General features: G+C 41.5%; 3 protein-coding genes across 3 annotated transcripts in view; 1 reads left to right on the top strand and 2 right to left on the bottom strand.

The window, feature by feature from the left end:
• The window catches only part of LOC140291438 (uncharacterized), an 873,052-nt gene that overhangs the window by 292,057 nt on the left and 556,455 nt on the right, over positions 1-24,540 (bottom strand). The gene's annotated exons all lie outside the window — the stretch shown is intronic.
• LOC140291873 (NLR family CARD domain-containing protein 3-like) overlaps positions 1-24,540 on the top strand; it is a 323,587-nt gene that overhangs the window by 119,031 nt on the left and 180,016 nt on the right. The gene's annotated exons all lie outside the window — the stretch shown is intronic.
• The window catches only part of LOC140295056 (uncharacterized), a 136,883-nt gene continuing 119,484 nt past the window's right edge, over positions 7,142-24,540 (bottom strand). The window contains exon 5 of the mRNA XM_072379631.1: positions 7,142-8,267. Within this exon, the coding sequence (XP_072235732.1) occupies positions 7,266-8,267 (1,002 nt within the window). The 3' untranslated portion in view covers positions 7,142-7,265. The remainder of the gene's footprint in view (positions 8,268-24,540) is intronic.

Consider the following 24,540-nt stretch of genomic DNA (forward strand, 5'->3'; position numbering starts at 1 on the left):
GGCCACGTCCAGGGAGGTTGGCTACTGTCCCGTGGGTCTTGAACTTCTGAATAATATGAGCCACTGTTGTCACAGGAACTTCAAGCTGTTTAGAGATGGTCTTATAGCCTCACCTTTAAGATGTTTGTCTATAAATTTTTTTCGGATGTCCTGGGACAATTCTCTCCTCCGCTTTCTGTTGTCCATGTTCAGTGTGGTACACTCCTTTTCACCAAACAGCAGAGTGACTACTTGTCTCCCTTTAAATAGGCAGACTGACTGATTATGAGTTTGGAAACACCTGTGATGTCAGTTAAAGGACACACCTGAGTTAATCATGTCACTCTGGTCAAATAGTTTTCAATCTTTTATAGAGGTACCATCATTTTTGTCCAGCCCTATTTCATTAGTTTTTTTTTTTAAATAATTATGTTAATCAACATTTCAAAAGTAATGGCTGATTTTGATTATTCAATTTTCAATGAATTTTTATTTATTGTTACTTTTGTAGGTTTCAAGTGCTTTCAGTGAGAATTGTGGGTTTTTCCTTCTTTAACTGAGGGGTACCAACAATTTTGTTCGCTGATCTGTACTCCAGGTACGTCACATTTGTGACGTATCCAACTGGTACACGATGCTGACGGAGGTCCTGTGCTGTGGGCCTTGCACAAAGAGCCAGGGGTGGAGAAGGTGGCACAATAGGTCGGTGGCTTGCATGGGATCCCGTTATTATAACACAACTGAGCGAGGCACATCAAGCTGTGTTCCCTGCCTGAGTTCACTCAGCATCGTGTGTGCACGTGTCAGTCTTTAAAGAAGTTATTCGAACAGACCTAAAGTTACCAATTTTTCCTCCACTAACAGGCGTGGTGTGGACAAGAATGTTGTGTGTCTTCTGAGGGACCGAACCGAAGGGAACACTATGGTCAAGGTGTGGCGTCAGATACAGGAAAACCACACGGAGAAGCACCTTCAGTGCAAAGACCTGTACACCACACTCCTTATGAGCTTAGTGAAACCTGGAGGGATTGTTTCTGCAGTAGGTCACACATTTCAGGCTCCGCCTCCTCCAAGAGATCTCCCGTCTGCACGGCTCCTGCGCCACGCCTTCCTGCTGGCAGAGGCCGACAACGTGCAGGACGACAGGAGCCAGATCCTCTCCACTTTTGGCACTGTGCTAAAGATGGATTCCACCAAGAAAGTATGTAAATCAAAACACAATCATAGATTGTGGCATACAGAACACATTTCCTATTATAAACATATTGTCATGCACTGTTAAATTATAGAAGAACAAGCAACTAAGTTGGGATGCAAACTCCAAATGTTTTTTAGGTAGTGAAGAAGCTGTCTGGTGAGGGTCACGGCTCAGGTTCACCAGCATTGGAAATTAGTTCTCCCAGATAGGGACTTTTGTGCTGACCTGTGAGGAGTCCACAGAGAAGCTGGGACCTATGTGCCGTGGAGTAATGGAGAGGTTTCGGCTGGCCAACCAACCTGTCCCCAGCATCCTGAATGTGGACCGTGGGTGTTGCCGTGCACAGGGCCCAACAGCTGTGGAGACTTTGTTCCAGTCTTGGGTGGACAGTGGAATGGTTGTGCGTCTGGACATCTTTCACTGGATTCACCGTTTCGATGCAGCCGTCCGTACAGAGTCTCACTCCAAGTACGCAGAGTTCAAGTCTGCACTTGCTGGGGCGGTGCTGGCGTACAGCCGAGCAGACATGGAGCTCCTCATCAAGGCTGTCAGAGCCAAGGACCCGACAGCTCTGAAGGCTGTGACAGATGAGGACGTCATCCGCCTTTTTATTTCCAGGGAGCAGCTGAAACATGACGTGCGACGGGTCACACAAGGGGCGCAGGAAACGTTTAGGCTCATCAACCTGGCCATTGAGGAACTGAAAGGTCCCGCGGGGCTGGATGAGAGTGGAGTCAGCCTCTTCAAGACACCTGGTATAAAGACCTGACACTAAAAGTTACAACATTAATACTAGTTGTTTGGCAAAAAAAAAGTGTACACAACAATCGGTTTGTGTGTCTGTACGTCATTTGTATTTGCAGCGGTCATTGATGAGATGTGGGCGGCGCAGCGGCGACACCTGGAGTGCATCCAGGATCCTCCAAACATCTACATGTATAGGGTGGCGCGTACAACAACCATCAACAAAGTGGATGTGCCCTACTACAAATGTCTGCGTGGCAACAACAGCCTGGAAGGATTCCACAAAACTTTGCCCAACATGCTCCCAGGTACACAGGTGTAGTGTGGATATTTATAAAATGTCACACGTGTCACTGTGAGTCATCTCATGTGTTTTATTGGGATGTTCAGGTTCCCACTGCGCAGCCCGGCCCTATCAGGTCTATCTGATAAGTGGCATTGCACGGTGGAATTCTGACCGCCGCTCTGATGCAGTGTTTGGGGGAAAAGGACGGCACCACAGAATCTACTCTGCACCGCTTATCGACCGCCTCAACACCCGCTGTCTGCAGCTGTTCGGAGAGACTGTGGAGGAAAACTTCCAGGCTCCCGCTGATGTCCCCTCTAATGAGCTGCTGGGGTTGGAATACCTGTTTAGTCAGAGTACAGGAGAATCGGGCCCTTTTTCTCTCGCAGACATAGTGAACAATGGGCCGGATCCAGAGGAGGAGGTGCTTCAGCCTGGGCAGCATGATCCAGATGTGCCAGATGAGGCTTACGAGAGTGAGGTGGAGACCTGTGACAATGCGCTGAGTGCTGAGCTGCCCCACATCCGGCTCTCCAGCAATGAAATTGCTAGTGCTCACCTTCCAGTCTTTGTGAGTAGCTGTTTGTTTGTTGATGTGGATGTACATTTTATTCCAGGAGTTAAAGCCGTTCAACTGCTACGTATGAGCCAGTGTTAGACGAGTTTTCAAATGTTGCCACTTTGCCAGGAGTTAAATTAGACATTAAAACAACAGTGAAAACAGTAGCAAAGTATTTAAAGCTTGTGTAGAAGAAGGAAACAATCACTGAGGAAAAAGCTTAACAAGTCAACGTGGTCGTGCGCAAAGTCAACATAACGTTACAAAATCTAAAAAACTTGCAGTCACAAGAGACAGAAGCAGATGAAAAGCAAATAAGACTAGATAAATCACACCTGCAACAGGCATAACATTTGTGTGTCACTGTTTGCACAGGAGGATGTCTGCAGTCCAACTCCTCTTCCTGGCTTTCAGCAGCTGGAAAAGTTCTGCTCTCTTCTTTTGGACATTGGCCTGACAGAGGACAAGCTGTCACTCACCACCGAGCAGAGGAACAATATCCTGGAAGCCTGGAATGCCGTGGAGGAGCACGACAAGCAGCCTCAGCAGTTCAATCAAGTGTACAGGACGCACTGGGGCAACACTCTGTACTGCCGCACTAAAAGAGACGACCTTGTTGATGCTGCTGTGATACAGAAAGTAAAGATGGCCAAACGCTAAGCACCAGCACAACAAAACATAAGTGCTCAGCACAACAGGCTAATGTACACACTGGTGAAACTTTTGTGGCTGCATTGTCCTCATGGGTCACGCACCAGTCCGGAGAAGACGACCATCCTGGAGGCATACGAGCGGGTCCAGCACCGGATTTTAGTGGATGACCCTGTTCTCTGCAAAGCTGGCATTCCCCTACCTAAAATAAACGTCAAGACCGTGCGGGACTTCATCCGAGGTAGATGGTAAGGAATCAGGAGTTAGAGGGGTTAAAGAACAAGTTTAACTCAGTGGCCTCCTTCCATTCCCTGGCCACTCTTTTTTTCATGGCCACCGATGAAAAAACTCCACACCTCCCTCATGTTGTTTTGTTGGAGTTTGCTCTCCAACTTTCTCCAACTAAGCGCATGTAAAACAATATTACATCATTTTGGATATGTAAACAGATCAGAATCGGCTTCAGAAATATTTAACTACTTTTAACCAGCCTTCAACCATCCTTAAATATATCAATTGTTCTGTAAAAAGCATAAACGGCATTGAAAAAAAAGATCACTCTCACAAATATGCTTTAAATCAAATTAATTATACTTTATTGATTGTTGGTAGCAAACAGTACAGTAGCAAGTGAATAAATGACATCGATTGTGTTTCATGTGGCAAGGCAAGTTTATTTGTAGAGCACAATTTGTACACAAGGCAATTTAAAGTGCTTTACAGCTACATAAAATCACAAGAATGCAAATAAAATAATTCCATAAAACAAAAAATAATCATTAATCAATTGAATGAAAAGTGACGAGAGTCATATACACAGCTAAATAGAACTGTTTTCAGCCTGGATTTAAACACAGTTAGAGTTGAGACCTGTCTCACATCTTCTGGAAGACTGTTCCAGATATTAGGAGCATAAAACTAAAACGCAGTCTCACCTTGTTTAGTCCTGACTCTGGGCACCAGCAGGAGTTTGTTCATATGGCTCTAACATGTCAGAGATGTACTTTGGCACTAGACCATGAAGAGACTTGTACACAAGCAGAGCTGTTTTAAAGTCTATTCTCTGAGCGACAGGAAGCCAGTGCAGAGACCTGAGCACCAGACTAATGTGGTTGTGTTTCCTGGCTCTAGTTAGGACTCGAGCAGCAGCGTTCTGGATGTACTGCAGCTGTCTTACAGCCTGTTTAGGGCCCAGTGAGCAGGCTGTTACAGTAGTCCAACCTGCTGGAGACAAATACATGGATTAGTCTTTCTAAGTCTGGTTTAGACACTATTCCTTTGATTCTGGCCATGTTTTTTAGATGGTAAAAAGCTGCTGATGTTATTGATTTAATGTGGCTGTTAAAGTTCAGGTCTGAGTTCAATATTACCCCTATATTTCTAACCTGATTATAAGGTTTTAGAGAGAGAGTCTCAAGTTGACCGATAACACTGTCTCTTTGTTTCTGTGGGCCACAGACAATGATCCGGTTTTGTCTGGAGAAAATTGTTTTGCATCCACACACTGATCTGTTCGATGCAGTGACACAATGTATCTACAGGCCCGTGTTCTTCTGCCGTCAGTGACACGTAGGTCTGAGTGTCATCTGCATAGTTGTGGTAGGACATATTATAGCTGCGTATTAGCTGGCCTGATGGGAGCATGTACAGATTGAACAATAGGCGTTACAGGATCGACCACTGTGCTCATACAATCATAATTATGATACTGTCATATTCCCAGGTAGCTTAAAAAGGTATCATATCAAATACCTTATTCAAAGCTGTGGAATGTAAGTTTCTGGAAGGACAGACAGTCAATATTTGCATGATTTTTTATGAAACTCTTTAGAAAACTAATTCATTATAGAGAATTCATTGAAGTGCTATCATATTTGTTATAGTGTGAGACTCAAAATACCCATTTTCTGTTAAACAATCAATAAATAAGGTACAATTACACATAATATTGATCATAGACAATCTGCCAATTACATTCATCAATAATTGCACTACGAACCAGCTCACCCCCTCACAGAGACCATAACTTGCCAGTGGTGCAACAGCTGGTTCAAATCCTGCCTGCTATCTTCAGGATAACTTTACAATGAATGGAACAAAAAGATTTCAATACCGAAGTGGAATGAATGAATAAAGGTGCCACAAACTATCCATCCTTCCATTTGCTTTACATGGTTTCAGGGGGACTGGAGCCTATCTGTCACAGAAACTCATCAACATTTGAATCCAATAACAAGTCTGAAACTAAATGAAAAACGGCAGACCCAAATGAACGTTGACATGATATAGGCTGTGTCAAATTCAAAAGCAGTCCCTGTTTCTCTTTTTGGAACTTCTTCTTTCTCAGGACAAAAATAAATGTATGAGGATCAAAGCCAACAATGACCTGGGACATCTCAGCAGATCCAGGATCAGCAACATGGAGACTGAGAGCCAAGAACAAACAGAAGTCAACATAACAAACTGTTTAACAATGACAATGACGTAGAAGATATACAAAAAAATGCATGTGTATATATGACTCTACTGTGAATTTACACCTTCTTTTCTATTATAAACAAGAGAGATATGTTAAAAAAAATCATGAAGTTATATTATGACAAAAAGGAAGTACCACGTGTGAGATGCTGCAGGGTCAAGAGACACTGTGTGCTGAGAGTCCTCCTATCTATCTTATTTAAACTTCTGTCTAATCCTTGTTTGACTGAATGTCGCATAACCTTGTGTGGCCAGTGATCTCATAGGATGGATGGATGGATGGATGACTTCATTAATCCCTTTGGGAGGTTGCCTCTGGGAAATTGAAATCTCCATCTCACTCAGGCTCAGCACTGTTATATACAGAAATGTACAGAATAAACAAAGTGGAAACTAAATAGCGATAGCATCATTGTTTGTTTTTTTTAACTCAGACAAATCTGTGTCAGCTTCTTGATATGTCATGCAGACTCCTTGCTGTGAGAATAAATGTTTGGTATTGTCTCCAGCGACTCTGAGCCTCATTTTGAGAGAATTTTCTTGACACCAACACAACAGACATTTGACATAGTATCACAGCTTGAAGTTGAGCCTCGTGCCCTTTTAGTGTTGGAACAGCCTTAACTTTCAGCTTTAGTCATGACAATCAAACAGCTGTCTGGAAAGTACAGGGAACAACTCCAAACCTTTTTCAGACTGCGTTAAAAATTTCTAAGTCTTTGGGAAAGATTAGCACAAAGATTAGAACCAAACACACATTTTTTAAAAATATCTCTGTAGCAAGAACATGAAACTCATGAGAAATGTTGACATCTAACCTTTAATAAAATGCAGAACAATGAAATACAAACAAGTGTAAAGCTAGACTTTACATCAAACTGAAATGATATCTCGCTTCTAAAGATGTTGTGTGTTTACAAACATACCCACAGCTGGTGCACAGCTACTTTGTGAATTGTAACTTTAAACAAAACATATATGTTCAGTGTAATAGAATAAAATATGTATCTACTTTCAAAAAGATTGCATTTTCAATTCAATTTTATTCATATAGCGCCAAATTAAAACAATGTCATCTCAAGGCACTGATATTGTTCCGTCTATCAACTCACAACTGATGCCATATTTATCTTGAACGGTGGGAGATCCGCCCATAGTTCCCAACTATCCCAACAAATTATAAAGCACTTTTAATGATTCTTCAAACATGTGCTACCCACAGAACATTCAGAACAAAAGTCCTGACAAGAGAAGGTGGTAATCCACAAAGAAAATTTTTAATCTGAACAAGGGAAATTCTTCTGATTTGTAGTTCCTGTTGCTGCTCCCAGGTGAATGTTTTCTTATCTGCCGTAAAATATATTGTTGATTTAAACCAATAATTTATCCGCAGTGTGAGTACGTTGGTGAGTCTTTAGGTGAGACAATTGAGTGAAAGCTGCCCCACACTGACCACAGCTGTAAGGTTTCTCTACTGTGTGAATACGTTGGTGTTTCTTAAGATTAGATGATTCAGTGAATGCTGCTCCACACTGACCACAGTTGTAAGGCTTCTCTCCTGTGTGAATACATTGGTGTGTCTTTAGACTGGATAATCGAACAAAACCTGCTCCACACTGACCACAGCTGTAAGGTTTCTCTCCTGTGTGAATACGTTGGTGTATCTTAAGATAGGAAGATGTTGTGAATGCTGCTCCACACTGACTACAGCTGTAAGATTTCTGTCCTGTGTGAATACGTTGGTGTATCTTAAGATTGGAAGATGTAGTGAAAGCTGCTCCACACTGACCACAGCTATATGGTTTCTCTCCTGTGTGAATACGTTGGTGTATCTTAAGAGAGGAAGATGTTGTGAATGCTGCTCCACACTGACTACAGCTGTAAGGTTTCTCTCCTGTGTGAATACGTTGGTGTTTCTTAAGATTGGTAGATGTAGTGAAAGCTGCTCCACACTGACCACAGCTGTAAGGTTTCTCTCCTGTGTGACTACGTTGGTGTTTCTTAAGATTGGAAGATGTAGTGAATGCTGCGCCACACTGACCACAGTTGTAAGGTTTCTCTCCTGTGTGAATACGTTGGTGAGTCTTAAAATCGGATGATGTAGTGAAAGCTGCCCCACACTGACCACAGTTGTAAGGTTTCTCTCCTGTGTGAATACGTTGGTGTGTCTTTAGACTGGATAATCGAGCAAAACCTGCTCCACACTGACCACAGCTGTATGGTTTCTCTCCTGTGTGAATACGTTGGTGTATCTTAAGATAGGAAGATGTTGTGAATGCTGCTCCACACTGACTACAGCTGTATGGTTTCTCTCCTGTGTGAATACGTTGGTGTGCCTTTAGACCAGATAATTGAGTGAAAGCTGCTCCACACTGACCACAGCTGTATGGTTTCTCTCCTGTGTGAATACGTTGGTGTTTCTTAAAATGGGAAGATGTAGTGAAAGCTGCCCCACACTGACCACAGCTATATGGTTTCTTTCCATTGTGAAGCCTCTGATGATACCTCAGATGTGATGATCTTTTGAAAACTTTCCCAGAGTGTTTACAAGAGTTACATCTGGAGCCCTCTTGGGCTATATGTTTCTGCAATGACAGAGAGGAAGAAGGATTAGATCCTTTTGAAGTTCACACAAAAGATTTCTCTAAGCTAACCAACATATTCTAACTGGACGTGTATAGACCGAGCCACAGGTCTCAATATCTCAGATCAAACGTGTTGAGATGCTGAGAGTGTGTTTAGAAGTGCCCTCAGTTGTCAACACTGTGCTCTGATGTCTTCTACACACGTTCAGGTTTTTAAGCAGTAAACTCTTGCTTTTTGCTCTTTCACTAATTATTTTTTGTCATGATGAAATTCTGAAAAGGAACTTGTGCTACAATATTTCTAAATGATAGAATGAAGCACAGTCTTGTCCAAGTTGTTCAGTTAAACACCATGTAGAGGTTGGACTGAAAAAGGTTGATGATCACTGGTTTAAATTAATAAAAGTAACAGTGGTGGTAATACATGACATTCATTACACTAACCCTTTGTTCCAGCTTACAACCCAGAGGTCTGCAGCCATTGAGCTCAACAGCTATCAGGGAAACAGTTTTAACTCAACCTTTGTTTCTCTCTAAAACTCTTTACCCTGAGGTAGAGAGATCTACAAACCTGTCATCTAACCATTAAAGACCCAGAAGTATTACCACCACCAGGTTTAATTCATGTAATCCAGAGACTTTAAACACAAACAATGAATATAAGCTCCTGAACCTCTCAAATCTGAAGACTGAGAGCCAGAAAATGTCCCACCACAACAATCTGGCCACTGAGTTTCTTCCAGCAGATCATTCAGCCTGCAGCATAGTTTCAGTCTAAGCAAAATCTGTATCAGAGAGGGTAGATGAAACCAGGAAATACTTTGCTGACACTTTTTCCACATTTGAAGTAAAAGCAGAACAAGCGGACGATACACAGAGCCTCGACACTCGTCCTCGTGTCTTTAATGTCCTCCACACTGACCTGTAGCCCGGTGGAACCAGAGGACGAACCAGCTCTGTTCTTAGTGGAGGTGTTTGGATCCTGGTTCTGCCGCTCCATTCTGGTCCTGGTCCTCCGACTGATGGACTCGGTCTGCAACTGTCAGTACATACAATTGAGAGTGAACAGTTAACAGTGTTCCCTCATAACCCTGTCTTGTCTGACCATTTTTTAATAACTTTTGAATTTACATTACTTGACTACACGGTTTCTGAGAAGAATTCTACATATAGAAGGTGTCTGTCAGAGAATGCTGTAACCAGATTTAAAGAGTTGATTTCATCATCCTTTTCTTCACTGCCATGTGCTGATATGACAGAGGACGGCTACCTAAATTTTACTCCAGTAGAACTTGACTCTCTTGTTGACAGCACTATAGCTTCAATGCGTACAACACTGGACAACGTTGCCCCTCTAAAAAGGAAGGTAATCAGTCAGAAGAGGTTGGCTCCTTGGTATAATTCACAGCTGCGTGCGTTAAAGCAGACTGCAAGAAAGCTGGAGAGACAGTGGCGTTCCTCTAATTTAGAAGAGTCTCAATTAGTCTGGAAAGATAGTTTAATAACGTATAAGAAAGCACTTCGTAAAGCTAGAACTGCTTATTATTCATTATTGATAGAAGAGAATAATAATAATAATCCCAGGTTTCTTTTCAGCACTGTTGCCAGGCTGACAAAGAGTCCGAGCTCTGTTGAGCCATGTATTCCTTTAACTCTCAGCAGTGATGATTTCAGGAGATTCTTCATCAATAAAATTGTTTCTATCAGAGAGAAGATTAATGGAATCCTTCCCACTATTATCACTGATGTATCATCAAGTAGAGCAGCTTTAGAAGTATCTTTCGAACCTGAATTGTATTTAGACAGCTTCTGTCCAGTTGATCTTTCTGATCTAACAACAGCAATAGTCTCTTCTAAACCATCAACTTGTATTTTAGACTCAATCCCAACCAGACTGTTCAAGGAGGTTTTCACCTTAATTGACACTTCCATATTGGATTTGATCAATCGGTCTTTGTTGATAGGATATGTACCTCAGACTTTTAAGGTTGCTGTAATTAAACCTTTACTTAAAAAACCTACTCTTGATTCAGAAGTGTTGGCTAATTATCGACCTATATCCAATCTCCCTTTTTTGTCCAAAGTTCTTGAAAAAATAGTTGCAGTTCAACTTTGTGATCATTTACATAGAAATAATCTGTTTGAAGAGTTTCAGTCAGGATTCAGAGTGCATCATAGCACAGAAACGGCACTGGTGAAAGTTACCAATGATCTCCTGTTAGCTTCTGATAGCGGACTTGTTTCTGTGCTTGTCCTGTTGGATCTCAGTGCTGCATTTGATACGATCGATCACAGCATTCTGTTACAGAGACTTGAACATGTTATTGGGATTAAAGGAACTGCATTAGGCTGGTTTAAGTCATATTTATCTGATAGATTCCAGTTTGTTCTTGTAAATGAAGAATCTTCCTCACACGTTGGAGTAAGTCATGGAGTTCCTCAGGGTTCTGTGCTTGGACCAATTCTTTTTACTTTATACATGCTTCCACTAGGTAACATTATCAGACAGCTTGGCATAAATTTCCATTGTTATGCTGATGATACTCAGCTGTACTTATCTATGAAACCAGATGAAACCAACAGGTTGGTCAGACTACAAGCCTGTCTTAAAGACATAAAGACCTGGATGACTCAGAACTGTCTGCTTTTAAATTCAGACAAAACTGAAGTTGTTCTCTTTGGACCTGAGCGCTTCAGGGAGAAATTGTCTAGTTATATAGTTACTCTAGATGGTATTTCCTTGGCTTCTAGTTCTACAGTGAGGAACCTTGGAGTTATTTTTGACCAGAATTTATCATTTGACGCACATATAAAACTGGTTTATAGGACTGCCTTCTTTCACCTTCGTAATATTGCTAAAAATCAGGAACATCCTGTCTCAGGGTGATGCAGAGAAACTAGTCCATGCATTTGTTACTTCAACATTGAACTACTGTAATTCCTTATTATTGGGCTGTCCCACATATTCTCTGAAAAGCCTCCAGCTGATCCAAAATGCTGCAGCCAGAGTTCTGATGAGAACTAACAGGAGAGATCATGTTTCTCCAGTTTTAGCTTCTCTTCATTGGCTCCCTGTTAAATTCAGAATAGAATTTAAGATTCTTCTTCTCACATATAAAGCTCTTAATGACCGAGCTCCATCATATCTTAAAGATCTCATTGTAAGATATTTTCCTAACAGAGCACTTCGCTCCCAAACTGCAGGTTTACTTGTTGTTCCCAGAGTTTCTAAAAGTAGAATGGGAGGTAGAGCCTTCAGTTATCAGGCCCCTCTCTTGTGGAATAAGCTGCCAGTAAATGTCCGGGAAGCAGACACCCTTTCCACTTTTAAGATTTGGTTTAAAACTTTCCTTTTCGATAAAGCTTATAGTTAGGGATGGCTCAGGTAATCCTGAAACATCCCATAGTTAAGCTGCTATAGGCTTAGACTGCTGGGGGACTTCATCTGTCACACCTTTCCTCACTTTGCTCTCTTTTTCCCCCTGTTTAATTTCAAAATTGATTTTATGTACATGTGACATTATTGTGGTTATTAACGTATGTTTCCCTGTTCCAACAGGTATCCTTTGAATGGTGTTATGGTGTTTTTCCCCCCTATTTTCCCTATTTTCTTTCTTCTCAAACCCCAGCTGGTCGAGGCGGATGGCCACCCTTCCTGAGTCTGGTTCTGCCAGAGGTTTCTTCCTGTTAAAAGGGAGTCGTTCCTTTCTACAGTCGCCACAGGCACGCTCAGGACGGGAGATTGGACTGAAGACAAGTTTCGGTGCAATCTGTTGGTTTCCTTAGCTAGGATATTAATTTTTTGAATTGGCTCTATATGAATGAATTGGATTATGATTACAATTAATTGAATTCCAATTGGCTTGAATTGGACTATATTACTTAAGTGCCTTGAGATGACAATTGTTGTAATCTGGCGCTATATCAATAAAATTGAATTGAATTGTAATAAGATCCAGCTGTGGCGTGCAGCATGTCAAACCACACCCACTTTTCTTCTTCTCTTGAAAACCTTTCTGGACAGTTTTTAACCATCTAGTCACATTTAATTAAACTTATTACCGTGGTTTTAATTCAAATTCCTGTGAACTTTAAAATGGTTCTTTAAAGACCCACTAAGGTCACAGTTCAAAATATTTGGAGCTTTTTGATCAAATTCAGAAAAAAATTTATAATAAATGTATAATATAATATATGTATAATATACTCTGTAGAATGACACCCACTGTGTGCAATAGCCCATGAATCTCATCTGAGTCAGTGTAACATGATCAACTTAAATCATTTTACTACATTAAGACAATGATACTGTTTGAGGAAAGGGTCCCAATATCATCCCAAAGACTGAAGTTCAGATTTTCTCTATTTCTAAATTTGTTCTCATTTCCAGAAGCTGTCATGGATCCAGAAAAGTAACAGAGTAATCTCAGATTTGTCACAGGTTAAACTCTGAAGCCCACGGTTCAGCACTCAGGGAGCTTCAGTCTGGACTGAGGCTTGAAACTGAGAAGATGTGATGTTTCAGTGGGGGAATGATCTAGTTCTGTGTGGCGAACAGCACGTCAGCAGGAGCTGTCTGACTGATCTGAGACACTCTGAAGAACAACATGAAGTGGACCATTCTGAGGCTGTCATTTAAATATAAAGGAGTGTTTTAATAACCTACAATCTCCTTTACATTGATTCTGAAATTATCTTAACTGGTAAACTTATGTGTCCAGTTAAAGAGTAAAAAGTGATCTTGTGTTGTGGTCAGATCAGAGTATCAGCTCCTAAAAGTTGCACAGATCCTCCTAATAAAGATCATTTTAGCTCCATTTTAACTCCAGATGTTGGCAGGTGGACTTTATGAGTAAAGACATGTACAACCTTTTTATCATGCGGTCAGTCCTTTTTGATACGTGGATAAAAGAAAATATTGGATATGTAAAGGAAACTGAATAATGAAGCTTTCATGAGACACTTCTGAAGAGGACAGTCAGACTGTCTTTTAATGGGCTTGTGAGTGTAAATCTGAGAATTCAGACACTGATACTGAACTGTATATTTCTACTGCTCCTGTGATACTTTCCTGGATCACTGACAAATCTATATTATCATGCTATAACTCCTCTTCAAACAACATAAACTCTTAATGTAATTGAAGCATTTATATAGACCATAATTAAATCCCATTTTAAGATTTTAAACACTAAAACACATTAAACACATCATATCAAATGTTTTCACTCCACAGTTTTATCAAAAAGCCAAATGATACCCAGATAAGCTCGGAAAGAACAATTCTAAATTTTACATTGATCATCAAATTTTTTAAAACTGCAACTTTAGTGGAAAATGTGTTTAACACACAGCTAAAAGGATAAAGCTCCATTTTATTTGTCCATCTGACCGGCTTATTGAAATCTATAGTTGATGTTGTGTTTCTGGTTTCTGCTTTGAGTACAACGGTTAGCAGACCATTAGCATTAGCATTAGCAGGACATGCTAACTGTGAATAGCAGCCAGATTATTTGAACTTTTTTACTCTTTAGTACATGTTCTGACTGCCCGTGTCCAGGTGCAGGAATCAAACCAATGACACAAAGCACTTTGAAGACATTTCTGCAAATGTTTGACCGCTACATGTATTCTTTTCTGGACTCACCTGCATGCAGCTTCCTGTAATGATGTTCTGAAATGTGCTGAGGCTTCGAAGCGTGTGTCCAGTAATGGAGGAGACGGCTTCCTTCATTTAGGGGAGGAGCCGAAAATGATGACGTCCGCAACCTCACTACCCGTCCCAACCACGTGACTTCTTCCGTAAACGCTTCAGATTTGGTCAGATTTATATGCCCGAGTATTGACAAGCATAGAAACCCCTCAGTCTCCATTTAAAATGTGTTTTTTTTTTATGGAGAGTTGCAGTCAGTTCACTTTTTGAGTTTTGATAGTTCGGATACTCGAGTTTGGATAGCGTTAATGTAGTTTGGAGATAGTTTGGGGAGTTAAGTGAGAGAGAGATAGTTTTGAGATTAGGGAGAGTGAGGAGAGAAGGATAGGTAAGAGGATGGAGCCAGCTAGGAAGAGGAAGATTTCCCCCGTGTGAGAATATTTTGATTTGATATGTCCTGTTAAGGTAAATCTTAATCTAACATATATCAGATGCATTAGGTTTGCTGATCAAGAACTGTGTTTTCACTGTTTCTTAATGTATTCATAGGTGAGGTGTTTACTGTGTTCCAAGGAGTTGGGGTACAATAAGAACACCTCATGCATGCTAAGGCCTTAACTTTCTTTGAGTAAAGTGACAGAAAAACACACACAACCTGCCATATCATATGATGCTACCTTTCTGGGAGAATTTACACACAGAAAACGTTAATAACTATTTCATCATACACATATGTGATAAGGGGATGAGAAATGGGTGGCGGTGAGCTCTCAGTGCCTGTGAGAGAGAGGGGGGGGGGGGGGGGGGATTAGAGACAATAAAGCAGCAGGGGGTCTCTCAAACCTGGTGTAGAAGGTGTTGAGATCGTCAGCTAGTCCGGGGGAGGGGGGGCGACCACAGGCCTTCTACCAACCAGGGTCGTTGGTGCCTGAATCACTCTCCAGTCTGGCTCTATAGTCCTCTTTAGCATTTTTGATGGCCTTCTTGAGGCCCTGTCTGGCCAGTCTGAATGTGTCCATGTCACCCTCTCTGTACGCCTGCTCTTTCCAGCGCCTGAGCTCTCTGAGCTGCTTGGAGAACCAGGGCTTTTGGTTATTGTGCCTTGTGATGGTTTTGGTTGGGAGGCAGACCTGCTCACAGAAGCTGATGCAGGAACATACAGTGTCAGAAAAGCTGCCGTTGTCATCCTCAGGGCCCCTCAGTGACTCCCAGTCAGTAGACTCCATGTAGTCCTGAAGCATGTCCCTTGCCTCTGGAGTCCACCTCCTTACTGTAGTCCTGGATGGTTTGGCCCTTCTCAGTTGCTGCCTGTATGTGGGGACCATCTGTATGATGCAGTGGTCGGAGTGTCCAAGGGCAGCGTGGGGGATGGAGCGGTATGAGGGTTTTATGGTGGAGTAGAAGTGGTCCAGTGTGTTGCTGTCCTGCATGGCGCATGTCTCCAGCTGTTTGGAGCTCGTCAGTTCCTGGGAGAGGTTACACGAGTTGAAATCTCTCATCACAAGAACTATCAAATTTGGCTGAGAGGTGGAGAAAGGAGCTGCTGAATCCTTGTTGAACGTGTTCAAAGATGTACTTAGTTCACTTTTCTGATCATGTTAAGACCAGATGTGAACAGCTCCAGGGCGCCGTTAGAACCACTGTGTGTCATTCATTACTGTAAAAACTGTGCATCATCCTTTCCTCTTTCTTTATTCCAAGATCTTCTTCTCCACTTCAGCTTTTGGCTAAATCTAAACACAGCTCACATGTCTTTGGACATTAATAACATAGATCACAGTGACATATGCAACACTTCAGATAAGCAGCTGCCCCAGTATAATTACAGATGGTTAAAATCATTGTTATTTTATAATATTCTTTCATGAACTGTGAGAAGCATTACACAGAGGGTTCATCTCCAACGCAGCAGCTTTGGTCTGTCTGCAGCCTTTTTATTTTAATGTCAATGACCAGTTCAGCAGGTGTGTCCCTCAGAGGAGCTGGAGGCAGCTGTTCAGGGCTACTTTTTTAGAAGAAGGTTTGCTGATTGGAAAGGGGGCTCCTCACGGTGACACTTTGTGGGTAAGAGCCTGAATAAGGGCAACTTCTTCTTCTTCTTGGTTCTTGAAGACGTTTCATCTCTCATCTGAAAGGATTATTCAGTTTTAAACTAGTTGGTGGGAGTATGGACTTCTAAGCATCAGAGTGGTCTTTTACACCAACACGTTGTGCTACATTCAGTTCTTCACTGGCGAGGTTTCAATCTGAAGTTCCCTTAGATCAAATATGTCCACAACCACACAGATGCAAACAAAAACGTATTCAGACAGAAATATTAACCACTGTAATGAGGTGTAGACTTATTTATTGAGCTCCTTGCTTTGTTCACAGAAAGTTTCAAGAGTTTTTTTCTCTCTCATGATCAAACTTTTCTCCGTCTGTGATATTGGCTTTTTTAGCGTGAGGTAAAAAGGATCCACAGGAGTCTGGAGGATGGACACAAATACAGGGAAATGAGAGGTATGCCTGACTGCACTGGGATGTTGTTTCCTCACCTGTGAGTCACTTTGGATCAAAGCATCTGCTAAATGACTAAATGGAAATGACATTAATGTCCATGATGACTGTACAGAAACATTCCAACAGAACTGTGTATATGAGCTATCTTTGTAGAAACTGGATGTTTCAGGCTGTTAGTCTCAGTTGTTTCCAGATATTTGCCACATAGCTCGCTGTGAAAGCTGCCTTATACTTAACATGTAGAGATATAAAACTGTGGAGCTGATGGATCTAAAAGTGACATGAAATCACTTAAAGATGATCGTTATTTCAGTGTCAGGGGAAGGAAATCATATCACTGTCAGCACATAATGAATGTCCTTGTGTAAATGCTTTGAGAAACGTGTTGAGCATCATGCCCTCACTGTGCATGTGTTCTGTTTCTGAGCTGTAATGTGGTACAAAGACTTCACATGAATTTAGGAAGTTTTCCTGCTCCTGTCTCAGTCTCAGTGCACTCTGGATTCATCCTCTGGGAAGCAGAAACATCCACAGGAAACTGATGAACATCTGTCCAACAAAATCAGCGTCCTGATAAGCTGCTGCTAGAAGGACAAAATCCTGACCTGAGATCAGTCCAAGATCTGTCTTTTAAAATGGAATAAAGTGAAATGATGTGGTGAAATCTGCTGAAAGCTGTGAAACAACAAGTGCTGCTGGAAGTGTTTTCATGAAGAGCTCATTAAACTTTTTAAAGGAGGAATGGACTTTATTCCAGCAGCAGCTCAAAGCAGCAGATTCATATTTATCTGGACATTTGAATGAAAACATTCAGTATTAAATAAATGTCTTTAAAATGTCTTGCTTTTATTTATGGTGAATTGAAGTTTCATTTGGATCATTTTCCAGAACAAATCTTTGAAATGTTCACAGTTTTTATCTTTGAACCCTCAGAAAACTTATCTTAATAAGAAGAAAAAGTTGAATAAAAGTTGAAATAAATGAAGACAGCAGAGAGGAAGAAACTCCCTCAGCTCAGTATGTTTGTGACTCTGTCTGAGATGGAGGTGAAATATGTGAACCTGGGCTGTGGTTTACTGCTCTCTCACATCCGTTCTGTTTATTCACAGCTGAGAAATCATCTTTCTGAGGATGACCATAACCTTTATAATCATCACCACTATCTTTATTAATATCCAGAATCACTGTGAATGTTTCTGCTTCTTTCTTCTGGTACCAGTATATCCAGTTTTCATCACACTGGTCAGTTCCACAGCTGAAGGAGACACTTTGACCAACTCTCCTGGTCAGTGTTAACTGGTCCTGGATCAGCTGTGCTGCCATGGCAACCAGCGCTGTAGAGACTCAGACAGACAGATGAAGGTCAGTGTGACAGTGTGTGTTCCAGGTGGAGTTTGCTGGCTCCTGATTGGCTGGAAACACTCACCTGAACACAGACAGCACAGAGCAGCAGCTGGGAGGAAAAGCATTTTGTGCAGTGGTGTTTCCTCTGGTGAACCTGGGGAGAAGTGGCGCTCTGATGCAGCTGAGGCCAAACAAGGACGAGCTGTGAGATCAGACCAGGGCCACGTGCTTTCTAACAGCTCCTCAGAGCTCCCATCAGCCCCTGCGGCCCACAGATAAGACTGCTGCTGCTGACTGACAGCTCAGCTGAAGCTGCTGTGTGGTTTCATGGTCTTGATTTGAATCTGACAGCAGATGAAAAAAATCAGAGTCACATGATGCAGAAAGAGTAAAAAACATTCATGTTCCCACAAACACATTCAGCTTGGTGGTGAATTTAGTAACACACACTGTTATCTGTTGTTTAACAGCTGGGATGAAAATGCACAACTACAAATCCACACAGCTCCTCAACTCTGATCCAACTCTTCAATGTGTTTGACTTCATTCAATAATGGAGCTGAATTTCTGCTGACTTTCATTCTTTTCCCACTCTGTCTTCTGACATGATGGATTTAGTTTGTCATGTTGTTCTTCATCATGTTTCCTTCATGCAAACAAAGTCCTGTCAGTGTTCAGCTCTCAAACAGTTCACCTTCAGTTCCACTGACACACTGATGCCTGTGAATTCATCTCAAACTGACATTTTTATCAGTGCTGCAGTCTGTCCTTCACTCACATGGGTTGTTCTGGATCACATGGCTGGAACATGAGATTTCCTCTGACCCACAACACAACTACACTGCTGTCACTGTGCTGCTTATTGGGCTGTGAATGTTGTCAGAACAGCTCTTCAACAACAAGCTGAAGATGTGGCTGTTGTGCTGCTTTTGATTCACAGTCAGTGTAGACAATATGGAAAGTAGAGCTCAGGAGGTGCAGCTGAAGCTTTTGCTTCTTTCATCATTACTTATAGAGATGACACTGAAATGCTTTTGTATTCAGAGCTTTTATTGATTGTTTAAGGGTGACAGCTTCATGACACTTTCTCCAGTCTGACCCTCACTTGGAACACAATCAAACATACTGGGACATGTGGGAAAGGATCACAGTGTTCATACTGTACATATCTGAGAACATCCACAGGAAGACACTTTATCATTTACATGCTGATTCTGTCATTTTAACATCTTTCAAAGTCAGATTTTTACTAGAAATGATGTTATACACTGTATGTTGACACGTAGAAATAATCCCATTCTGCTTGTAAGCAGCTCTGAATAGAAACAACCATAACTACACTGTTATTACTGTATTATGTTGATGCATGAAAACAGCTGAATGATTGTGCTGGAAACAGCCTGAAGATGTGGCTGTTGTGTTACTTTTGCTTCACAGTCAGTGTAGACAACATACAAAGCAGCTTCAAAGATACTTCCAGGTGAGGCGTGCAGAAAGCAGCTGTGAGCACCGTAACATACAATAAATACATTATTACTGACCTGGACACTGATACATTCAGATTCAGTTATCACATATATATAAAGGATCTGCAGGTCACTGCTTCTGTTTTCATTTACATTTCACTCAGCATTCATACAATCCATGTTTCCCACCATTGCCTGGGCTCTATGAACATGTGCTGCATATTATTTACAGTTAAGATCATAAAGCTGAAAAAGAGAGCAGAACAGCACACGTGATGACTGGTGACTGAGAACAGAGCACCATCGCTGCTGACATCACAAGAAGTGATGTCATCACTGATTATGACCTCACAGTTCTGCATGACATCACAATGGAAACATGTCATCAAAGGACATGACATCACTGTAGTTTATAAAAGCCTGAAAGACAAACCGCCTGAAAAACAACACTTACTTAAAAAGTCCTTTTTGAGTCCAACCAAAATATCCTCTCCTGCACTTCTGTGGGGTGACAGAGTAGATGAAGAGATTCTGGAGAATGAGTCTGAGGGTTTCTACATATTTCCCTTTGAAAGTGGCAAAGAGGAAAGTTCTGAGGAAGCCGCCAACAGGCCAGAAGATGCAGAATCATCCCCAGGCCTCTGCAGCTCAACACAGCAAGAGGAAGTTTACAGACTCAGGAACCTCTCCCACTCCCTCTGTGGGCTGCACTCAGAGGGAATGGACTCCCTCCAAGGCCTCTGCTGCCACCAATTATGGCTCATAGAAGTTTAAGGGGAATTTCTGCTTCCAGAGTAAAAGGAAAGTTTAAAGTAAAGGTTTAATTCCAGCAACATTAAAACTCTGTGGTGGACTGATCAAATCCAATGTGGAGGTGTGGATTTAGGGGAAAACCTCCTCGAACAGTCTGGTGTAATTGGGTCTAAAATACAAGTTGATGGTTCAGAAGAGTTTATTTAAAGAGTCTTAAAACACACCTCATTCCTTTATGTTTTGCCAGGATTGTGTCATTTCTTTTAGTAATCTTCAGGAATAGTTCTCCAGGCTTCTTGAAGGACATCCCAAAGCTCTTTGGATGTCGGCTGCCTTTTGTTCCGTTCTCTGTCAGATGATCCCACACTGCTTCAATAATGTTGAGGTCCGGGCTCTGGGGAGGATTCATGCCTCCATAAGACCTGTTGCCACTGATTTTCAGTCCACTTCTTGTGTCATTTGGCATAGCTCAGCCTTTTCTCCCTGTTTCCCTTCCTTAAGAACGGCTTCTTGACAGCCACCCTTCCATGGAGACCATTTTTGATGAGGCTTGGGCCAACAGTAGATGGATCAGCTGAAGGTCCAGATGCATCTCTCAGGTCCTGTCAGGTCTTTGCTGGATTTTTCCCTCTTTCTTAAGGACATCACTTTCAGATACTGTTCATCTGCTGTAGATAGTTTTTTAGGCCTGACACTTCTTCCTTTATCCTCCACTTGTCCAGTTTCCTCAAATGTTTTAAGGACACACTGCACACCATGCTGAGATATGCCAAGGTTTCAGCTCATAGCTCTTTGGGAATCACCTTGTTGCTGTAAAAATACCATTTTCTGTCTGTCAAACTGTGTTATCTTTGGTGTTTTTCATAGATGCAACTAAAGAAATGGGAGCAAATGATGTGTCTTTGTGACAGGCCGCTAGCAACAAAGTGCCTAAAGATCCAATTTAAAATGGCTTCTTTGCTAAGTTGTCTGTTATGTGTCAATACAACTGTTATAATTGGCTTTGATCTTAGACATTATAAATTCATATTCTGTATTTTACTAAATAACCTATGTTCCTAGCTGGTACTTTTCCACTTTACTCATACTGCACAACAGATGACCTTAAAAGGGTCCAAGACCTTAGAAGGACATAAACAACTGGGTCAGACAAAACATCTCTATTAGGGCAGATAGGTCTGGTACATTAGATCCACGCCTAAAACAGCACTCACACATACACACACATTGTTTATCACATCCAAAGAACACAACAAGGACAGCAGCTGGCCTGATCATGCCACTAAAAACTGGCCAATTATACTCTGACAAGTGTGAAAACAACTTCTGTGAGATAAAGCTGAATATAAATATGACATGTTTCCGGATATCGGGGCTCGGCCTGACGGATTTCCTGCGGGAGCTCTGGCACTCCGAGTCCAGCGCTGCAATATACTTTACATGTGACCACTAATGAATACTTTTTTAATAAACGATTTCTCCAGCTAGCCCACCCGCTACCCGATTAACGGACTGTCGGTATAGAAAATGGATGGATGGATTTCTCCAGCTTATTCTTGGGCTTCCAATGAAAAAATCGGGCTAACACAACACTGGTTCATCCCTTGAGTTAGGAGCCTTTTTTCTGCTTGAATGATTCATAGGTCAGAGTTAAGTGGCTTAACAAAGAAAAACACATTCCTCTGAAAATGCTCAGGTACCAGGACTGGACTGAAAAAGAGAGAAAAAGCAGAAAACGTCCAAGGAAAATTCTGAGAGACCTTCAGAAAGTTGGAGAACTATTGATCAGGACCACTTTAAAGATGACAAGACAGTCAGAAAGAAATGAGGCTGGATCAGGAGTTTGTAATGAAACTAATTCCCACTGTTTTGCCTTTTAATGCGATGCGATACAACCCTTATTAAACAAGTTTAATGACATGTAGCTAAATGCTGATTTTTTCTCTAAAATACTCCTGAATACTAAATATTCTGAGAAGTGTTGTGCAAGTTCAAACTTAAACTTGTTCAAGGCTGAGTTCAGTCTTCTTTCCCTCTTTTATAGCTGGCATCTGTTTTAGGACGCCACTTTCCGTCAGTTTCTGTCGTGCTGGCTGATGTGGGAGTGTTGCTGTGTGCTTCCAAACAAATCTATAACTACACATGTCTGGAACTATCCAAATGCATTTGTCTATATGGTGTTTCTGCCCGTGTCTGGTGCAGAAATCATCGCACAGTCTGAAGCTTTCACCTGAGTGAGCATTAGTCTTATGGGGAAAAATAAGAAAAATAACGTCACAAAACTATGAACCAAAACAGATAATCAGACACAATAAACTGATAACGAGTAGGACCAAAACAAACACATCAAAACAGACAGCCAGAGACAAAGTTATGAATGAGAACAGAGACAAACAGAGACACAGCATATAGCAGTGTAGAAGTTTGCCTTTTGGGTATTTTATGTTACTTTTGCCTTGTTTTTTTAACCTGTTAGTATTAATGTATCTGTATGTGTGATACTGTTTTTTTTAAAGTGAGTGAAATTTCTCTATTTGGTGCAGCTAACATGAACACATGACATATCGGCAGTAAAACTCCTTTTACACCATTAAATAAGAGGCGTCTGTGAGGTGAATATGGAGCTCCTGGCTGCATATTATTTGTCTGTTCCTATGAGCTGTCCCCAGGCACCACTCTGGAGCTCTGTGAGAATGTATTTCCAGCAGATAATCTATGTCTTAAAGACATTTTTTGCAGGTTTTCAAGAGATTCTCCAATGCTGAGGTGTGAAACGGACTTTGGTGAACCACCAGCTGCTCAGGGAAAATGGCACCCTCCCTGTCAGGGAATCGAACCCCATTCCTCCGCGTGACAGGCAGATTCTAACCTTTGACCAGCGAAGATACAGAATGTGTTGCTTGACTGTATATTAAGAATACAAGCTGTAAGAGCACCGCTGAAAAATTTAACCTTGTTGTCAGGCATTTGCATGAATAAGAGCATAGTTTGCCTGTGGAAGGGGTTCCATGGTGTAAAGGTCAGCACTCTGGACTTTGAATCCAGTGATCTGAGTGTTCTGGAAAGAAGATGAGTGGATGAGGTTAGTCAGTCATCCAGTCACACCAGAGTGTGTGATTGACCAATTCCAAAGAGAGGGCTTAAATTGGTTAATGTTGGAAAAGTGAAACATTCAGCTGAGAGGGTCTGTGCTATTTGCCTTCTCACCTCTGAGTGTCACTAATTGAATCTATTTGGTTTCTTCTTGCATATTCATTTGTAATGCATATATTTTTCCATGCTCTCCATTTGGAATTTGGACACAGAAGAAGAAGGAAAATAGGAAAAACAATCCCATGGTAACAATCAGCGACAAGGAGAACTACTCAAAAGCCTGCACAATTAACCCGGTGCCCACCCATGGGCCAACCAATCATCCAATCAAGGAGCAGCAATTTCTGCCGGCCGGGATCTGAGCGCCAACTCCATGCGGTGCGCACAAGTTGGTACTGATTTAGGAAAAAGAGGATTGTACAATTTTACTCCTTGGTATGGATACTCTTTCAAAAAAGTCCAAAAAATAAAATATGTGGTTGATAAAACTGTGTGACTCAGTCCTTCAACACAAAAGGCAGGCAAAGGAAAATCAGCTGTCCTCTCCATCTAATCATAGGAGCAAGGCAGTAACTACCATAGAGGACACCGAGGTCGTGTCCTCTGTATTTTTAATTTTTTTTTTGTTGCTGAAATTGTGGTGATTTTATATTTGAAGAGCCAAGAGTAGCGCTGTTTAATAAAACAGTGGCTCAGTTTGGGCAGACGTGCTGCGCGTCATCGACAACATGCACTGTCGCTATGGTAACTACCACACAAGTCGGACTTTGATGTTGTTACCGTTAGTGAGTCAGTCAGTCACACCAGTCACTGAAAGAGGAGCACATCAAGCTAAACATGTAGGTGGAGAGCAGTTTAAGTGGTAGATGACTGTGAGAAAAAATGCATTTTAATGTGGAGATATTTGTATTGCAGCCCAGCGTCCTACTCAGATAGCAAGGAAACATGAATCAAAGTTTAATTTGTATATATTATCCCTCTGTCCCGGGACAGTTCATTCCTTTTTATTCCTAATCCATGACTTGATGAAATTCATTCTCCAGTTTTACATTGTAACTCATTTGCAAATCATTTAGGATGAGGCTGATGTTCTCTGATAACAAACTAAACAAATAAACCTAAAAGTCATTATGATGTTGTTTTTGTTCATTTAAGACTCTGAAAATGGCCAGATTTAAATAATGGAATTAAATAAATTTCCAGGGGAGCCCCGAACCCGACTAGAAGTTCTGACTCATGACCTCAGTAT

This window comes from Leuresthes tenuis, unplaced genomic scaffold, assembly GCF_036924035.1.
Source record: "Leuresthes tenuis unplaced genomic scaffold, fLeuTen1.0.hap1 SCAF_1, whole genome shotgun sequence".
Lineage (NCBI taxonomy): Eukaryota > Metazoa > Chordata > Actinopteri > Atheriniformes > Atherinopsidae > Leuresthes > Leuresthes tenuis.